The sequence below is a fragment of the Bacillus rossius genome, chromosome 1 (genome assembly GCF_032445375.1).
Source record: "Bacillus rossius redtenbacheri isolate Brsri chromosome 1, Brsri_v3, whole genome shotgun sequence".
NCBI lineage: Eukaryota > Metazoa > Arthropoda > Insecta > Phasmatodea > Bacillidae > Bacillus > Bacillus rossius.
The window spans coordinates 58,126,893-58,145,877 of NC_086330.1; the positions used below are offsets into that span (position 1 = coordinate 58,126,893).

Consider the following 18,985-nt stretch of genomic DNA (forward strand, 5'->3'; position numbering starts at 1 on the left):
AATACAAAGAAAAACTCTGCCAATTGGTGTGTAGTCATTTTCCTGATATCCACCATTTTCACCTACTTTCTTTACCACCATTACCATAAAAAAGTTAATTTTAGTGTATAACCCTTCATTATTTAATTAGTAAAATGAATATATATTATACATATATTATATATTTTTCTATCTTATTTAGTGATATATTGTGCCAGATTCCTACAATTTTCACCAGAAACATTTTTTTACATTAAAGAATGGGTTTTTTGTAAAAGCGAATTTGTTGCTATCTATACATTTTAAATTTCTAACCTTGAGAAATATAAATTTCAGTAACTAAATTATATTAAACGTGGAACATCATAACCTAGCAGATAAGAAAAAATAGAATATGTTGAAATAAAGTTGAGATAGTTATTTAAAGTTATAAAATTCTTTAGTCGTAGGGTATTTTTTTCTATTAAAACTATTTATATAAGCTTAATAGCTCTAACTTTCTTCACTGCCAGAATAATAAAATAATAATAGTCTACAAAAATATTTAGATTGTCATTTGCCAGTTATGAAAAAAGAATTTGTAGTTAAGTTTATAAGATTTATGTATTATTCATTTGGTGTGATATCTGGTAAAAATTGTGAATCTGATAGAAATAGGTACAAATATTTTGCTTTAAAAATTAGACAAATTTGTAAATGCAAAACTTGTTAACGTTTAAAAATCGAAAAAGATAATTCTTTGTACTTCATGACTTCGTCCAGACAAAGAAACCATTCTCTTTATTTAAAATACTATAAAACATCGAATTTCTGAATGCAGGTTTTCCCAACATTTTTTTTAATAACTGAACTATTTATTTACTCCTGAGAGCGTAATTGCCGTTAACAAAGTTTTAAATAATCACCAGATAATTTTAACATTTTTTTTCAATTCTATTATAACAATTACGTTTTTAAACACCAAAAAATTAAGTGTTAAATTATAAGTTGAAATATCCAATCGCGTATACACAATTTATTTTTCCAAAGTGCCATTTTTTTCTTTGTAACTATCACATTGATATTTAGTTAATGTATAAAGTGTTTTTTTTTATAATTTGTTCGTTTACTTATTAAAGATACAAAATAATTATTTTATGGCGTTTATATTAATTTTTTCTTTCTACCTTTTTAACCATACGATAAACCTCATACTGTTCGCAAACAAAATGTTCTCTAGTGTAAGTCGTGCTGTAAATAAATTTAACTATTTTTAATTTAAAAATAGTTATGCTATGGTTTTAACAGTTTTTAGAATATAAATTTATTACTTTTTAAATGCCCGAATTATTAAAAGGATTATTTTTCTGAAACTATTATTAATTGTTGCACTGAAAAACATGGATTTTATTTTATTTTATATTAGTTGATAAGTTGATTTTACGACCATTTTGGTACCGAAAAATTGAGGAATGAATCAGTCACGTCAATTTTCAAAGACATGTTCTCTCCCGGAAAACGATGGAAAGCCGAAATCAGGAAGGATGGGTCGACCTCATGAGTTCTGGCTGCTACGAATACTGGTTACTCTCATTGCACCTCCTCGCCAAGTTGAACAAGGTTAAATTATTTACTTACATAGTAACTTTAGAAAAAAAACATGTTAGCGAGTCTTTCAGGGCTCGCGAGAGATTTTAACATATGACTTCGGTAACGAGTAAATTAATGGGTTCTCCTGTCACAAATAAACATTACAATACGAAATTCGGACAAGAAATTTAACGAAGAATTTTTAAAATTTTTTTTTTTTTAACTATATTTCTTGACGCGAATCACACGTATTTTTCGCACCCACCACTAGAATTCGTTGTTGGAGCAGCTACATCGACTATTGAAGTATTTGATTATTAGACCGAAACATTAAACTATATAATGAATTGGTTTCAATAAAAGCGAAAAAGACTTGCAGAAATACTTAACTCCGGCATAGTACCTGATTTTCGAAAAGGAAATTTATTAAAATAAAGCCCTTTTTGTTAAAATTCGTTAAACAGTTAATACTATAAAGTTTCCCTTTGGCTTTGTGAACTTTGGCAAGTGTCATCCGCTACAGATGGCAGCACCATGCCGTTCCAATAACGAAATCACTCCTACTAAATCCCTTATACCGAGAGCTAAGGTGTTATACATCAAAAATTTGTTTCACAATATTATATGGCCTAGTTTATTAGTTGTTCCATTCACTCAGCGTATGCTTTCAAAGGTATGTTAATTTTTGAACCTGTGGTAAGCGACTTACTATATACTACATTATACTATTATATCTATATCTCTATACTATTATACTACTTCAGGCAAATTTTTATTTGTTACATTGTGTAACCATTTAATAAACTTCAAAAATGTTTAATTGATAAAAAAAACTAATTCAATAAGGAACAAACAACTTTGAAATGTCCTAATAGTTTATATGTTTAGTAGGTTTTGGACAATTTTATGGTAACTTCATAAGTAGATTCGATAATAAAGAGATCTTGTTTTCATGTTAGTTTAAATTATAAATTCATTTTATCCTATTTCATGACATTAAAACTGAGAACATTAACTAAAAAAATATATGTATAGAAATCATAAATTTTATTTTAGTGTCAATGAACTTGTTTATCATTTGTTAAACATTGCAACCAAACAAATATTTCACAAAATGACAAACATTTCCTTAGAATATGATGCAAGATTGTTATCCTCTTATATGTAAATCAAAGCGAAAAAATAATTTTTTACAAATAATAATAGTTTTTTTTATATATATATATATTGATAACCCTTAAATCAAGATCTAATAAATGGATGCTGAATGTAGCAAGGCGTTCGTCAACTGTTTGACCATTTGACGCATGCGGAAGATAAGTTCTTCTGCCTTCGTGAAGGAGCAATTTTATAAATTCGTCGCGAGACACAATATCACGGTTTCGACATTGTTCGAGGTCTCGGACAGCTTGTAGGCGAAGCCCGCAAATCCCTTCGAGCAACCTGTTGTGACGGAGAAGATGGACGACAGAGGGTGTTTTGTTAATGAAAAGAGAAGGGCCGGTGAAGGAAAAGGGGGGGGGGGGCAGATCTTGGGAGGTTCGGTAACGATCTCTTGTGACCCGCTCGGCTGTTGAAGTCTCTTGGACGAGGCGTCTTGTAGGGGTGGGGGAGGCGGGAGAAGAGAGGTGGGTTTTAGAAGGGGAGATTGTGAACACCGACCCCTCTTCGGGAGCACCCCTCGACGGGGGACTAGTGTCCTCATAACCGCCAGGTCACGTCCTTTCGGCGGGGGAGTGGGGGAGGGAAGAGGCACTTTGCCGGAGGTTTACGGGCGAGACTCCCGAGCGGCGAATTGGAGAGACGCGGTCCTCGCCCACGGCCCTTGAAGCTCTCCGGTGTCCAGGTAATACCAGCTCCTCGGCTCGCTGGCCTCGCTTCGGCCGTGGCAGGGCGAGTTCCTTTCTCGGCGTCTGCCGGAACGTCTCGAGTTCCCCGGCCAAGAACGTGATTGCCGCCGTTGTTTCAGGTTGAAGAGTCCGTTCGCTAGAGGATTGCCGCCGGAAGAGAGTGTCCTCAACAACAACGTTTCCACACAGTAAATCTACGGACTTTCCAACGAAGAATTTAACTCAAATAAAAGAAGAGTTCTTCGCAATTTCAAAAAAACTTCGTACAAACTACACAGTATTTTGACTTCCTCGGTGCATATTTCGTTCTAAACACTTGTTAACACGCAAGTGGGGGGGGGGGGGGGAAGTGTAATTTCTGTAAACTTAACAGTTATTGAATGTTTTACTAATATACCAAGAACATTCTTTTGGATTCAATTTCAGTGTGAGTGAATTTAGTGTCCGTAAATGTACCAATATAGCAGTAAATTTATAAATATCTCTGTGTAATTTGAAACATGTTTTCTTCATAATTTGAAAATTAAAATTTTAAACAGTGTATAAACTCTCGTTGTGTATATCAGTCTGGCCATGCTGCTTCTGATGGTTCCTCCGAAATCACTCCAGGAAAATTATGGGAATAGTTCTTAAAATTGTTATGGCTTTGCTACTTCGATACTTGGGAATATAAATGTTATTTTAGAAAATTATTGACGCCTTTTGCAATATGTCACTTTATTTTCTTGTGTATTTTTTGAAATGTCACTTCATAAGAAATATGAAGGTAAACGATCATTATACACTGAATGTACAATTGTTATTGAAAATTACTGCTTTAGAGAGTGCATTTTTTTAATAAATGGAAATGATTTTTATAAAATACCAATTGATTACCAAAAACATTTAACATACCTGTGCATAACTTTTCTACTTTACTCCCATCGCTACTTTAGTCAATATACTTACTAAATGCCTACCATCCGCCATGTTTTTAACAACAAGATAAAGTGCACATGATTTATTACCAATTAAGTAAAGTTACTTCATTCAAAACCTAACATTATTTGTAATTATTTTCTTAAAATTAATTTCATTAGCTTGTGTAACCTCGTTGCGTCATTTTTAATGCCAGCAAAATATGCATTTACAAATAATGTAAATAAAAACCTTTACCTTAGCTTGGGTGTGTGCATTTTAATTCTTATGCAAATAAAACTGCTGAGTAGATACAATTAATACATTTATCAGATATTTGTTCAAAACGTTTGTAACCAATTTACTACACATCTTTCTAGGGTCATCCGAAACTTCATACAATCTTGTTCATTTCACCACCTTGAATCGTAGAGTAATTTGTGTTTGGGAATATTTTTTCACAATTCCCTACACAAATTCTCGACTTATTAATATATTTTTTAAAACATAACCTTAAGTGCTTAATATGTAATTTTTAAATGAATATCGCGCATTGCTTATAATGTTTAATCTTTTTGAAAAATACTTGTCACATAGATAATCTAACAAAACATACAAATATAAATGTAATGATTTATAACTGTTATGCCACGGCCTTCTATTAAACTAAACAATATTAAAAAAGTATAATACACTTAGGAACAAATTAAGACAAATCTAAATTAAATAAATCTAAAACAACCTAGATAAACTACACATTTTATTTAAAAAAATGTAACTATAATTACTTCAACAAAATATTTATCAATAAAATCCTTTTTAAACGTAAAAATTTTGCTTACCACTTATAAACTACCCTTTTTTTAAAAAAAAAAAATTGGAAGTGTGGATAATAGAAAACAATTATGCCTATGGAACAGTATTCCGTTCTAGAACAATGTATAAAATTTAAAATTAAACTTTTAATAAAGTAATAAATCTGTTTTTCTTCATCTCATCACTAGGTTTTGGATTATACATACATAGGGTTCAACCAATTTTTTGTTGTTTATTTCACTCACACAATACAACTTTCAAACTGAATTTTGTTGCCAAAAGAATGGTTCTAGCATATCTTGCTCTACCTTATAGCAAAGCAGATTTATTTTAACTTTAACGAAAGTAACCAATATACGCAACGGTGAGGCCAACAAAATACAAGGCGTTAAAAAAAAAGTTATTAAATCTTCTGTTCACAAATTTAACCAGCACGAATGAATGATCATATTTGATAACAATGACTGACGAGAGAATTATAAAAGACGCGGTAAAGTGAATTTTTTTTTTCACCCGTGTGGAGAATTTAATAATGTTAACAGCAGAACTGCTCAGCGTATTTCACAATTTCGCCCCTCGGCATATATATTTTTTTTAATTTATAGCCTGGTAGTGCATATTTGCTCGCTAGAAATGGAAGTAGATGAAATCGCAATAGGAGGGGTGAAGGTTTTTCGGAGTCCGTGATTCATGTGTACAAATATTCAACGTGAGGAATCCTTTCTTGCCATAAATCATCGCACGCCCACGTTTCGTTTCTAGGGACACCCCCCCTCCCCCCCCCCCCCCTTCAGCCCTTGGGGCGTGTTAACGCGCCGTTGCAAGGTCGCGTCACCACAAATCTTTCTCGTCTTGATTCATGCTCCCGCCGCGATATCTAATAGTGCGCCCGCGACAGCATCGCGGGAGACTTTCTCTCCGAGGGTAATTCATTGGGCGGGGGCGGCTTTCTGCGTTCCTTACAGTTCCGCCCATCTCCGCCCTTCTCCGCCCTTCCCCGCGCTTCCCCGCCCTTTCCCGCTCTACCTCACTCCATCGCGAAACCCGCCGACGCCGAGCGACTGTCAGCGTGGGGAAAAGTTACTTACGACCCACGCTCGTAAAATCTGTCTAAATAATAAATGTGGCTTCCTTCCCCCACCCCCTCGCCATTTTTTATTCCTTTGTATCTCGCGTGGACGAAGATTGTCTACTTGTGTCCGCTTTCAGCTACGTTTTTCCCTCCAGAGTCCTTTCAGATGTCAATATTTTTCCAATCAAAAATTAAGCTCTTTTTTTTTCCTTTTTATGCATGAATCGTCGTTTTATTATTTTTCCCCGGTGCTTTTGATGGTCTCTTTTATTTATTTTTTTCAGAAAAAACAAAAGCCTTTCCTTTAGAGACAAAATTAATTCACAGATCGATGGTCGTTTGCGGCGTAAGTGAATTGCTTCGGCGTCCTTAAAACATCCAACTGTCAGCTTGATTAGTTTTGCAGTGAGTAAGATCCTGTCTTTGATGTAGAGATTTCATCTGACTTGATTCTTTCAACCGTCTTTCTGCCTGCCTGTGTTACATTTAGCAAATATATTTTGCTCGCCACTTCAGCTTAAGTAGTTAATTTTGAATTCTCATACCCATTATATCAAATTTGTTTTGGCATTTGCTGTTTTGACTTAAGGAAAAAAATTATAACTATTATTTTTGGGATCTCAGTGTTTGAGTACGCGTATTTACTACAGACGATCACCAAAGTATGAAGCCGTTTAATAAAACAGAGCTTCACCCAAAAAATCTCATATCTTGTTGCACACTTAATATTAACGGAAAATAAGGGGAAAAATTTTGAATGTATCGATTCCAAGGGGGGTGGTCTATGTAGCTTGAGTATGCACAGGGCTTTGTAATATTTGAATTTAAGGAATCCTCCCGCATTCCCCAAAAAAATAGGCAATTTTCCTATCTTAAATTCTTCGTTGTGAATATTGCGGTGCATTGATACTTATATACAACAATTATTAATAATTTAATAACTGCATGTATTAAATAATTGTTCTAATTGAAAATAAGAAACATTTAAATGTTAAATATACAACGTAAAAAAATATATAATATGATTTTAACATGATTAATTTTTCAGAAAACGGATAAACGTATTGCCATGTGTCCTACGTAAAATTTAAAAAAAATATTAAAATACAAATTTTTTCTATTCTCTTCCTTTTAGTTTAGAGTGTTCCTCCTTCTACATTTAATAACTATCGGCGTATTTTAAAAACCATCCAAAATTATTAAAGCTTTTTACCAGCCTCATTTATTTCATTTTGATGATGCATCATCACTCGAAGAAGTAAATCAATGCAAATTTTATGTTATTGCATATTTTGAAGTGAAACTTATTTGCTGAGGGGGCTGCAATTTTCGAGCGTTACGAAAATTCTAATCGCATGAGGGGAATGGTTAAGTACGTGGATAGGTACGTGGTAAAGGAGGAGAGTGCGTCAGCGGCGACGCCACTTCAACACTTGCACTAGCGGTTGAATTGGAAGACGGCAGGCGAGAGATATACTGTAAAAGACGCAGCATTGATGCTACAGAATTCTCGTAACGCTGCTTGTGTTTGTCTGCTCCTCAGTTTTTGAAATAGGTAACGAATGACGCTACCATATAACTTTTATTTTATTTAAAGTATCTACAAATTTTATTTTCATGTGGAAAATAGTTATTGGTTTTTGCAATGAATTTACATGTGTGATTCATTTTTATGTGAATAGTGTGATGGGAAATGTAAATAATTTATCTCTATCTATATCTAATAAGCAAGAAGTTTCGCTTCTGTCACGCGTGGACTCCATGCACACACTTCTTTTTTTTAAAGTTAATTCAACTACGATGGCATCATGATTCAAGTCATTAAACTAACTACGAGCATTGGGCGTGTATTTACGGAAGAAACAGTTCCATAATTATCCTGGCGTGTGAAAAAGAAAGAAAGAAACGCCGTAGTTTCAGGATGACCACGCCTTCATTCGAACTCTCTTCATCAGAATGTTCGTTTGACGTATCTACAAGCGAATGTTTATTATTCGGTGTTTCTTGGATTGTTGATTTAGGCCGCGTCAAAAGTGAAGTTCACCAACGTTTCGGTCAACATTGCTGTCGCCATCATCAGGGACAGACTCATACTGAGAGTCTCGCCGAGTCTCTGGCCTTTAAATATTTTCACCTGAGAGGAGAGTGTTTCCTTATTGATCGCAGCTGTGGGCCAATCATTGGAATCTTTCCTTCTGGTTGGCTGTGTGGTTTGGCCAGGTGAATCGGTTATTGGTTGGAGTTGTTGGCCAATCAGCGGTCTCTTCTCTTCTGGTTGGCAGAAGCTATCTGGCCAAAGGCGATCTTTATTTAGCTGAGTTCAGAGTTTGGTTTTGAAGGTTTTTGTAGAGAGGTTCCCAGATTCTGCTCAATTTGTAACTATCAGCATTTTTGTTATATTTCTGTTGCTTCTCCGATGCATCGTTTCCTCTGATTAGCCCCCAGATGAAGCCAGTCGGTAAATACTCGCCTTTTAGGCGAAAGTATTTAAATGCAAAAGGTTTGTCACGACTCTCAATAGGATACTGTTCCTTTATGATGGCGAATGCAATGTCAAATAAAGGTTAGTGTGCTATTCACTTTTTACGTGGCTAAAATTCACAAGACATGGTTGTTTGCTCATATAATCCTTAGATTCCCGCAGTTTGTAGGTGAGGAAATTGTAATCCGCCACTTTTAGATTCACACTATGTAATTTTTATGTTTCAGAAACTAACTAAATTTTTTTCCTAAAACTTTGTCAGTCATAATGAATGTACGATGATTCCCAAAGTGCATAAGTTCGTACATATGTCTAAAAAGCTGCTAAAACCTTTTTGCAGTTACGAAAACATAATATAACATTCGACATTTGGTTCTATGTTTTATTGGATCATCGTATTATATATTTTGCCTAAACGTATAAATCATGAAATTCCACATATAGTACTAATTGAAGAAAAACGGACATTTTGCACTTTGAGTGACTGAATGAACTAAGACGTAACGTCTCGTAGTCATCAGTGTCATAAGATAATTGGGTGACGGAAAAAGGGAAAAAAATCCTGCTAAATTTTACATGCTCACGGCAACGTCCGCTCTGTTTCCTACTCACGAAATGTCTTGGTTTGTACCTTTAAATAATCAAAACCCAGATAACCTCGGTGAAGGGTCCCTTTATATCAGTTAGAAAATGTGTGAGGCGGATTATTTTTGCAGTGGTTTGTAGTGGCTGTGACGAGTAAATTTTTAAAAAACGGTCAGGTTGCGTGGAATGCTCTGTAGTAGTTTGCGCGGCGACGCTGGGTTTGCGGTGAACTCACTCGGGCGTGAGCTCGAGGCGACGATATGACGCCCGTGATTAATCGGGATGCGGAGGGTGAGCGAGAGAAGGTGTTACAGCGGGAAGGGCGAAGCTATTAAAATGGCGGTGTTGACACTGTTCCCTTTTGCGGCGGCGAGGAGAGGTGGGTTAGAGCGGTTTCTGAATGGGGGGGGGGGGGGGGGGCGGCGAAGACTACGAAGGGGCGCGCGGGACGAGGAGGCATAAACACGGGGCACAAATTACGGCGACGTCAGAGATACCGCTCACGCGGCCGCGTAACGCGCGACGTGTTTAACTACGCGTCCAAACTGCGCGCTCGGAGGAGCTCTCCGCGCGGGTTGCCGCGTTCCGCCGCCAGAGCGCTCTGCAGTCTGATGAGGGCGCCGCAGCTTGAGACGAGGAGTTCTCCTCCTGGAGGTGGCATTGGAGACGTCGCGGAAAGAACCACACAAAACATTCTTATGAACCACCACCTTTGCAGGGATGTAAATCATTCGATCGGATACACAACCTCGCGCTAAATGCGTTTTCCCTAAACGCACGGAAAATTTATTTAATGAAAAGATTTTTTTGGTCAGTAAATCATGTTTAAGACAAACACATTTTTTTGATTAGTTCCGCACATAAAATGCAATTATTTCATAAGCCTTCAAGTAAAATGTTGTCCCTTTAATTACTGTATGACAATATATCTTAAATTTTTTGATCTTAGATTGGTAATCAAATAATAATAATAATCCACACATAGATTTTTGAGTGTTTCAATTTCACTCAGGTCAGACCAAACTGGCCAGCTTTCTGTTTACAAATAATTAATAAATATATCTGCCTACAACGTTATCATCTACAACTGTTTTTTATTTATAAATTTTATTTTCCTATATTCTGGCTTGAAAATCTAATTAAAGTACTTCATTTGTAACCATAAAACAATGCACATAATTAACATTATTTTTTTTATTCCTTATATAAGATGAATCACGTTAATGAATGATAGACGTAAATTAATGAGTTATTTTCCTTGAAAAGATAGTTTTAATATTTATCTATTTCATGAAGATCATTATTAAAATAATTTAAAACACGTCACATTTCATTATATTTGTTAAGCTCTAAGTACATCACACTATTTAATCAATTTTATGTCAAATCCAATAAAATAATAGTTTATAGAAGTTTCATAAAATAAAATTATTATATACCGACTAATATGAGTATTTATTCAAAACCCAACTAAAATTTCATTCGAGTATATCCTAAAATAATTATAATACCATTATTCTCCACAGAGAGAAGAATACCAAAAATTGACTTTATTTAAGTATTATAATTACAATAGTACCATTTTGATCAGGTGATATACCAGTTATATCGTCCAAATGTAGGCCTAATACTTCTTTGGACATTATTTAAACTCTATTATAATTTAATTAAAATATTTGCCCATTTTAGTCTTAAAATTAACATATTAGCTTATTTTTTGTTTTGTTTTTATTTCATTACTAATACTTGTGATTTTCTAGTGGACTGTTGGTATTTTACGAATTTTAACTTGAAGTACTATTTGGGTTATTATCTGATTCATTTGTAACCATTAATTGGAATGTTATTGTCACTTTATTCAATTATAAATACGTTAATAGATGTAAAAACGTGCTGGCAGTATTGAATCTAAACATTTTATTTGTGTAAAAATCCAGATATTATAAGAAATAAATAATAGTTTAAAAAACTAAAAAACACGCTTTTATAGAACATCCAAATAAAAAATAGAAAATAAATTTTAATAAATTTCAATTTAGAATAGCGTAATTTTTTTTAATATATATAAATTAAGAATAGTGTATATAAAAAATGTATTTTATTGTAAAAAAAGTGGGGTGCTTTTTAAGATATTATCAAAATGATAATCCTTCTACTCATACATGTCCATAAAATATTTATACGTATTGACAAAATGCACCCCACGCTTTTTTTTACAATAAAATACATTTTTTCTTATTTACACTATTCGAAATTTATATTTATTAAAATGTTTTACGCTATTCTTAATTGAAATTTATTAAAATATATTTTCTATTTTTAGTTGGATTTTCTATAAAAGCGTTTTTTTTTTTGTTTTTTTAAACTATTATTTATTTTTCACTTTTAGTTAGACTTTCTATAAAAGCGTTTTTTTTAGTTTTTTAAACTATTATTTATTAAATATGGTGTTACAATTAAACATCAACATGTCAATAATAAGCTATTAATTTGTAGAGCGGTTGAATTAGGCTTTGTTAATATTGTGGAAGAGCTGTTAAAATTGGGAGCTAGTCCCAACACTGTTTTATGTAACCATTTTAATTATTGCATGCTACACATAGCCTGCCGTCATCATCAGCGTGAAAATATTAATTTATTAATAAATAACAACTAATAAATTTACTAGTCATTTCTACGTTTGTGTTTACACTATACAAAAATGACAATAGGTAATTTCGTGATACTTTGGTTATTTCGTGATATCCTAAATTCATGTGAAAATATGTTCAAAGTGTAACTCATATGCATTAGTTTCGGTACAGTTATTAAAATAATTATAATAAGTGTTTACATAATCGTCACAAATTATGAAGCAATACACTGCTTAACCATTCAGAATTATCTCCTCCTAAAACCTTAAATTATTCTTTGCGTTTCTCAGGCTATATACGTTTTACGTTAGAAAGAACAAATACGTTTAAGGTGCTAAAAAATATCTTAAGACATTTGCTATAATTTCACCTAATTTCAATCACTTACCTGTTTTGTTAGTTTTTCAAATATTTTTTCAAAAACACACTTAGATAGCCTTTCATAAAACATTACAAAAATTCAACATCAAATAACAAAACATACTCAGAGAGAACAAATGAACTATTATGGGGAATCCTACGTGAGTTCGTCCGGACACAGACATGCCGCGCTATCTAGTTTAGGAAAACAAAAAATCCTGATTATCATATTAAGGATAACGGGTCTGACTGTTTAAAATATTGAATTGTTATCGGTCCTTGATAAGTATGCCAAATTTCGAGTGAGGACTTTCTTAAAATGTACAGTTACTTTTGTTAAATACTATAAAAATATAATAACTACTTATAATCCACTCTTAAAACAATATATTTTGATTAAATTTTTCAAAAATAATTTAAAAATTCTTAACTTGTTCTTAATGGCCATGTGTGATGAGCGTTTTTATGTGCGTGTAAAAGTGTACATGTATGCCCATACGCATAGTTTAAATGCATATATGTATACATGTATTCGCATACAACTGTGTGTACTCACAATTTTTAACCTAAAATTATAGCATTGTATAATTCAAAACCTGTGATTTATAGTCTCAATAATGTGTTATCATAACTTATCAGTATTTATTAATAATTATTTTTGCTATGTTTATATACAGGCTTTCTCACAGTAAGTTAGCACGCCCGAAGGTTTTGGATGTATTCAGAATTGGCACGCTACCAAAGGAATTTAGAGAAACCTCAGGGTAATGGAAGATGGCATCTTCCGAGCAGAACGTGTCGCCCGAATTTATTACACGGAGTTTCTTAATTTCCGGCGCCTGACTTCGTGACTGATCCCGTCAGCAAAATGAAATCCTTCCAGCCCACGTACGTCTGGCACGTGCAGAAACTCTTTAGATGGGGAGTGTCCTGATGATTCTGCACGTGTCTATAAGACTTATCTTCAAACTTTTTGCCTTTTATTTGTTACCCCCTTTCATTCTCTCTCTCCGTATTTCTGTCCGTATTTCGTAGTTCAAGACGACAAGACCAGTTATGACAATGTAGATTAAATTTATATAAAAAAAACGTGAAATATGTATTCCTGTCTTATCCTTTTCAGACAACAGGTACTCGTTAAGGTGTACAGTTAAAAACTGCACCGAGTACAACGTCAATGACTTGTCTACAATCTTGCATAAATGATAATGTTGGATATGGCGATTACGAAAATATAATGGGATCAGATGCTAAAATATTATTTTCATAAGTTTAAGTTTCCTTTAGGTGTCTACGCTGACCGCTTATGGCCTCTATGACTTAAAACTTGCAACTATTTTTGTGTGATATGTATAATGTTTTAATTTTAACTATAAATTTACAAGGATAATATGGTTATTATAGCAAAATTACAAACAATAAATGTTTTGATAAAATTTATATTATTTTATATTATTCTATGTAATTTTAATTTTTAAATACCGCTGTGACTTACTTACGCCCATATTTAAAAACTAATAATTCCTGAATAAATAATTTAATTTGGTTACAGCTTTATCATCTCGTTAAGCCTTTTATGTATTTGGAGCGAATGAAAGGGTTTCTTTCAAGCATGTTCGAAGAGGTTTCGGGCACGATGACTCAGCTAGGCTTTATTTGTTTGTCTTCTGTGGGTTAGGAAACACTCCAGTGTGAAGGGAAACCTAGTGGATAATTATTCCCCGGTTTAAAACTGTCGTGCCCAACAAAGTAGGGGCAAAAGGGAAAAGCTGGGGGGGGGGGATACAAACAGCACGCCCACTATAACTCTCTCCCAAGAACACTCGCTAGAGAGAAAAAGACGGAGGAAGAGCGAGAGAGTTAAGACAAAACATCCCTCCAAGGATTCGCGAAATTTCCCTCTTTCTGGAACAAGAAACCGAAATAATACTTTTTTTTTGTTTGTTTATCTTCACCCGAGGGTGTCTTATCTTTATTCTTTCTACTTTCACTTTTGTGCTCTCTATTCTTCCCATTTCACTTTCATTCCAAAAGCAGAAAAGAGAATGAGAATAAGGAGTATGAAGAAGGGAACCAGCAACCTGCAGAAGTACATAATACTCATGCCGCCGAAGATTTAACTTCTGCGGTTTGAAGTGGACTACATCTCATGATTTTTTCTTTCGTAACATACCTATATATATAATAAAAATATTGTGTATGTTCATATAGGATATATATTTGTAAAATGTTTATATATAAGTATATTTTGTTATATATTAAATGTTTATCTCTATTATATAAGCATAATACTCCTTACTAACTCACACTTTAAGAATTTTCTGAAACTATAAGACTTACAGATTTAAAACTTGATCGTATATTCATTTTGCTATATAGGCATCCTCTAAGAACGGATTGAGTGAAAATAAGCTCCCAAGGGGTGTTACAGGGACGTTAAAAATCAAAATTTCCATTTTTTCGATTATACACAGCGTTTTTTTTTTTAAGAAAGTACCGTTTTGAAATAAAAAAGGAGACTTTTCTTAACAATTTTATTTTCACATTAAAGATTGTACCTCTATCTACCTTTCTACATCATTTTCACCAATATTAAGGCACGTATCGTATCATACAGCCATTTTCGAATCCCATCCTCATAGAAGTCTGCCGCCTAATTAACGACGAAATCGTAAGCGATCTGTTCTCTTTCATTTTTACGACTACTTTATGCACCAAATATTCAGTACTGACAGAATGTCGCCATTTCGTTGCTCGTTATGAACATTCGTGTGGCCACATTTAAAAGCTCTAACACACTTCCGTGCCGTTCCATCAGTCATAAAGTTTTCTCCGTGCACTTCACTGATCTGGGTCGATGAATTTCAGCCAATTTCACGCCTTCAGCACTAAGAAAACTTACCACAGCTCGTATTTCACAGTTGGGGGGGAATTCTCAATCGGCGGAGGCATTTTGAAATCTCACAAATAAATTTAAATACGTAGGTAAGGTCGAATGTTTCCGTAATGGCGTCTGTGGATTGGCAACAGATGAAAGTACACATCCCGCGTGCGCGTAATGCCGACCACAGCGCTGCAGTGGACGAATTTCAAAACGATACTTAATTAAAGAACGAACCTTCCCCCCCCCCCCCCAAACCCGTATGTCCCACAGACTTTAAACTCGGCAGGGATGTTCCTTTTATTACATAGACATCAACAGACGACTAGGTTTCGTTAATAAAATCAGCACACAAGTTGGGTTGCTTTGGCGTTATCTTCATACACAGAGGTTAGTTTCCTTTTTTTTTGTTGGTTTTGGATTCAAATATACAGTTTACTATTATCTCTATGAAATTTTGCTTACTTTACCTTCGAAACACTGCGGGAGGTCACTGTCTTACGTGAGTTCACGAGAAAAATATCTCTTAAAGATGTATTTCAATACTTCTTGATAAAATTTCGCGGTCACTTTGTTGATGCTTCCTCGAGTAGGGCAGCCAGCTACTATGAGTGTCAGCCCTATTCCATTCCATGCAGACCCTACCAGGCGGGTAACTACATGTTAACTTTTGTTTTCATTTTCACACATAAAGTGCATAAACAGCTATATTCTCAATTTTTATGTGTAATATCTTAGCCCATGGTATACGGTATTTGGTAGGATTAATTTCGTGAATGGAACGGAAGTCGCATGGAACGAAAATTTTGTAACCACTGTGCTACCATCTGTGGTGGATGACGAGAACCAGAGTTTACAAAGCCAAAAGGAAACCTCAAAGTATTAACGCTTTAGTGAATTTTAACAAGATGGACAGTATTTTAATTTAATTCCTCGTCGAAAATCAGTTCCAAAGCCGGGGTTTAGTATTTTCTATAGTTTTTTTTCTAGCTTTTATAGGAGTCGTTTTATTGTACAGTTTAAAATTTCCGAAAACGAATTCTAGCGGCAGTTGCAGTAACTACGTGTGTTTCGTGTTCAGAAATGTAGTTTAAAACACAATTTTCGTATGTACTTACCCATCTCGGTGTTATTTGAATGTATTCTATGTTAAATATCGTATTGTAAGTGTAATTTCAACAGGAGAACACATGAATTTGGCTCTTTACCGAGGTTAAATGTTCATGCATCCCTGGCAAGTACTAAAAGACTCGCTTACGTGTTTTTTTTTTTTTTTTTTTTTTTTTTTTGCAGGTTCGTCCCTGCCGGACATGAGCGCCCCCCACCCATGGAACGTGACGTCATCGCACGCGACCAGCGGAGCTCCGAGCTGACGGCGCGGACTTCGCTTGGAGCACGCGTCGAACAGCTTCCCGGAGCTCTGCCCCGTTCTGAGTTTCTGCGTTCTGTGTTTCTTCCCGTCGTCGATGTGAAAGAAAAAATAAAGAAAAGAAATTTTTGTGTCGGATGCTTTGCGGGGCTTTACTTCCTTCGAACAACCATTTTTGTTCAATAACAACATTCTCCCACACAAAAAAAAATTATTCTATCAGAAATTTGATAAGTGTTAACATGAAAACTTGAACTACATATATTTGTAATACAATGTTCAATGAAGTTAAGACAGTTCAACACTGAATGTTCGAGGTTATGTTCATAGTTTAAAAACAAAAACAAAAAAAAAAAAGGTCGACACAGTGCTTCTATTGGAAAGAAAAAAAACGTTATTTTTAATCGAATTTTTTTTTCAGATACTTGCTTGACTGGTTTAGATTATCAGCACTAGTGACACAATACATAAAGCAATTAGTTTTAATTTTAAAATGTTTAAAAAAAATAAGCGAAGTCTTCTCAAACATTGTTAAAGGGTGTTTTAATATATATATTCGTCAAAACGTTTCACTATAATGTTATTTTATTACGTATGGTGCATTTTCACAGTAGCACCATGTCAAATACCGAAGACAGTGTAAGTTTTGGTAAAAAAAAAAAAAATATTCACCATCGTACCCTCCAAAATTAAATGAAACCTGCAATTACTTTAGTTAATTTTATGGTTCTTAATTAATAACAGTATTGTCTCACTCAATAGTACCCAATGTAATAAATAAAAAATATGTGTTAAAAATGTTTTATTGGTGGTATCCAAACAGTTCCTAAAATTGCACTCTGACTTCTTTCGAAAGTATTTCAAATATATTTGCTGAATGTTCTATGCTCTGTGGATTATTTTCCGTGCTTTTCTTACCATCTGTGTGTTTAAAGTAATTTTTTTCGGTATTCAAGATATAAATTTTGCGTTGTAGATAGTTGCGAAATGTGTTTACTTAAGAGAGCCAAAAAAAAACTATACCGAACCATTTGCCTAGCTTAAAATAAAAACAGGAGCGATAAACATGATACATTTTATGATTTTTTTTAGTTTATTAACGTTGGAAGATAGGGCTGCATGGCTTTCGTTACAGAATAACAAAATTTCTCACAATGTAATTTATGTTTTGTTAAAAAAAAAAATTAAAAATAGAATTATATGGCTATGGGTCATGAATTCCAATCCCAAATCACAATAATGGGGTTTATTTTGCAATTTTATTTCATATTCATCCCCATTAAGCCTTACAGCATTCTCTTATAACTTTTTGTTATTGGAAGTTAGTGAAATTAAATATATCCGCAGAATAGGTACGTTAAAACATTTGGTTTATATCAAAGATATTAATCAAATACTTCTTGTTAAAATATGAATAGATATGAATGAGGGCAAGCCACACAGCTCAAATAGTTAATTAATTCTTTTTTACAGCAATTCTTTAATTATGCTGGTAGTTTTAATAACATCTATGGATAGTAATAGCTTCGTTCACTATCTAATCTACACTAATTATGAAACTGTATGAGGTAAAAAGTATGTAATTTGAATGACATTTAAAAAAACTATTCAAATTGTTACTAAAATTAATAAGTACTCATTAAAAGTTAAAAAATTTGTCTGTTTTTCTTTTTATTTGTTTGTCTGTCTGTTTGTTCAGACATCACTCGAAAACAACTTGACAGATTGTTTTTTATTTTATTAGTAAAGTCTTTGGCAAACTTAAACACAAGGCTACATATAGTTTAAGAATTTCACCCCTAAAAAGGGATAAATATGGTTTTAAGATAACATTTTTGCTCTCCAAAATTAATTAAGTTAAAAAACTATACCGTATAGCATAAATAAACATACTAAAACAACTAATCACAGTTTTAACTAACGAAATTCAACCCCCACCGGGTGAAAAAAGGATAAATATAGTTTTGAGATAAATAATTATATCTCCACATCTAATCAAGCATAATAAAATATAATAATAACATTAATATATAAACAAAAACTTCCAACAATAATTTTACTATTTTGCGAAATGCAGACCATAAGGGGTGTAAAAGGGGTAAGTATGTTTTAAAACCAAAAAAAAAAAAACACTTCCGAGTCCATTAGAACTAAGGTTAGAAACTAAGAAGGAACAACTTGCATGTAGATTTAGGTACTGTATTTTTTCATGTATGGTGATTATTTTTTTAAGAATGAAAAGGTGGTTATATTGATTAATTTTATGAAACAGTAGCTTGGAAATTAGTTGAATACTACGTAAATGTTTGGTAAGAATAATGAAAATAATAAACTACACATTATTAATTAACCACTTTGCAAGCTTCCGCCCGTAAAGGGTGTAAAGGTGATAAGTTTGGTTTTAAGAGAAAAATAATACTACCAAATCAACTATATTTAAGCGGTAGAAACAGATAGGAATCTGTGACAGTTTAATTATACATAGAGACTAT

At 33.6% G+C, this 18,985-nt stretch overlaps 1 protein-coding gene across 2 annotated transcripts in view; it reads left to right on the forward strand.

Moving 5' to 3' along the window:
• LOC134536418 (tyrosine-protein phosphatase Lar-like) overlaps positions 1-17,684 on the forward strand; it is a 1,395,465-nt gene extending 1,377,781 nt beyond the window's left edge. For both annotated transcript variants that reach the window (XM_063376139.1, XM_063376144.1), the window contains exon 6: positions 16,418-17,684. In XM_063376139.1, the coding sequence (XP_063232209.1) occupies positions 16,418-16,497 (80 nt within the window). In that variant the 3' untranslated portion in view covers positions 16,498-17,684. The remainder of the gene's footprint in view (positions 1-16,417) is intronic.
• Positions 17,685-18,985: the final 1,301 nt, after the last annotated feature.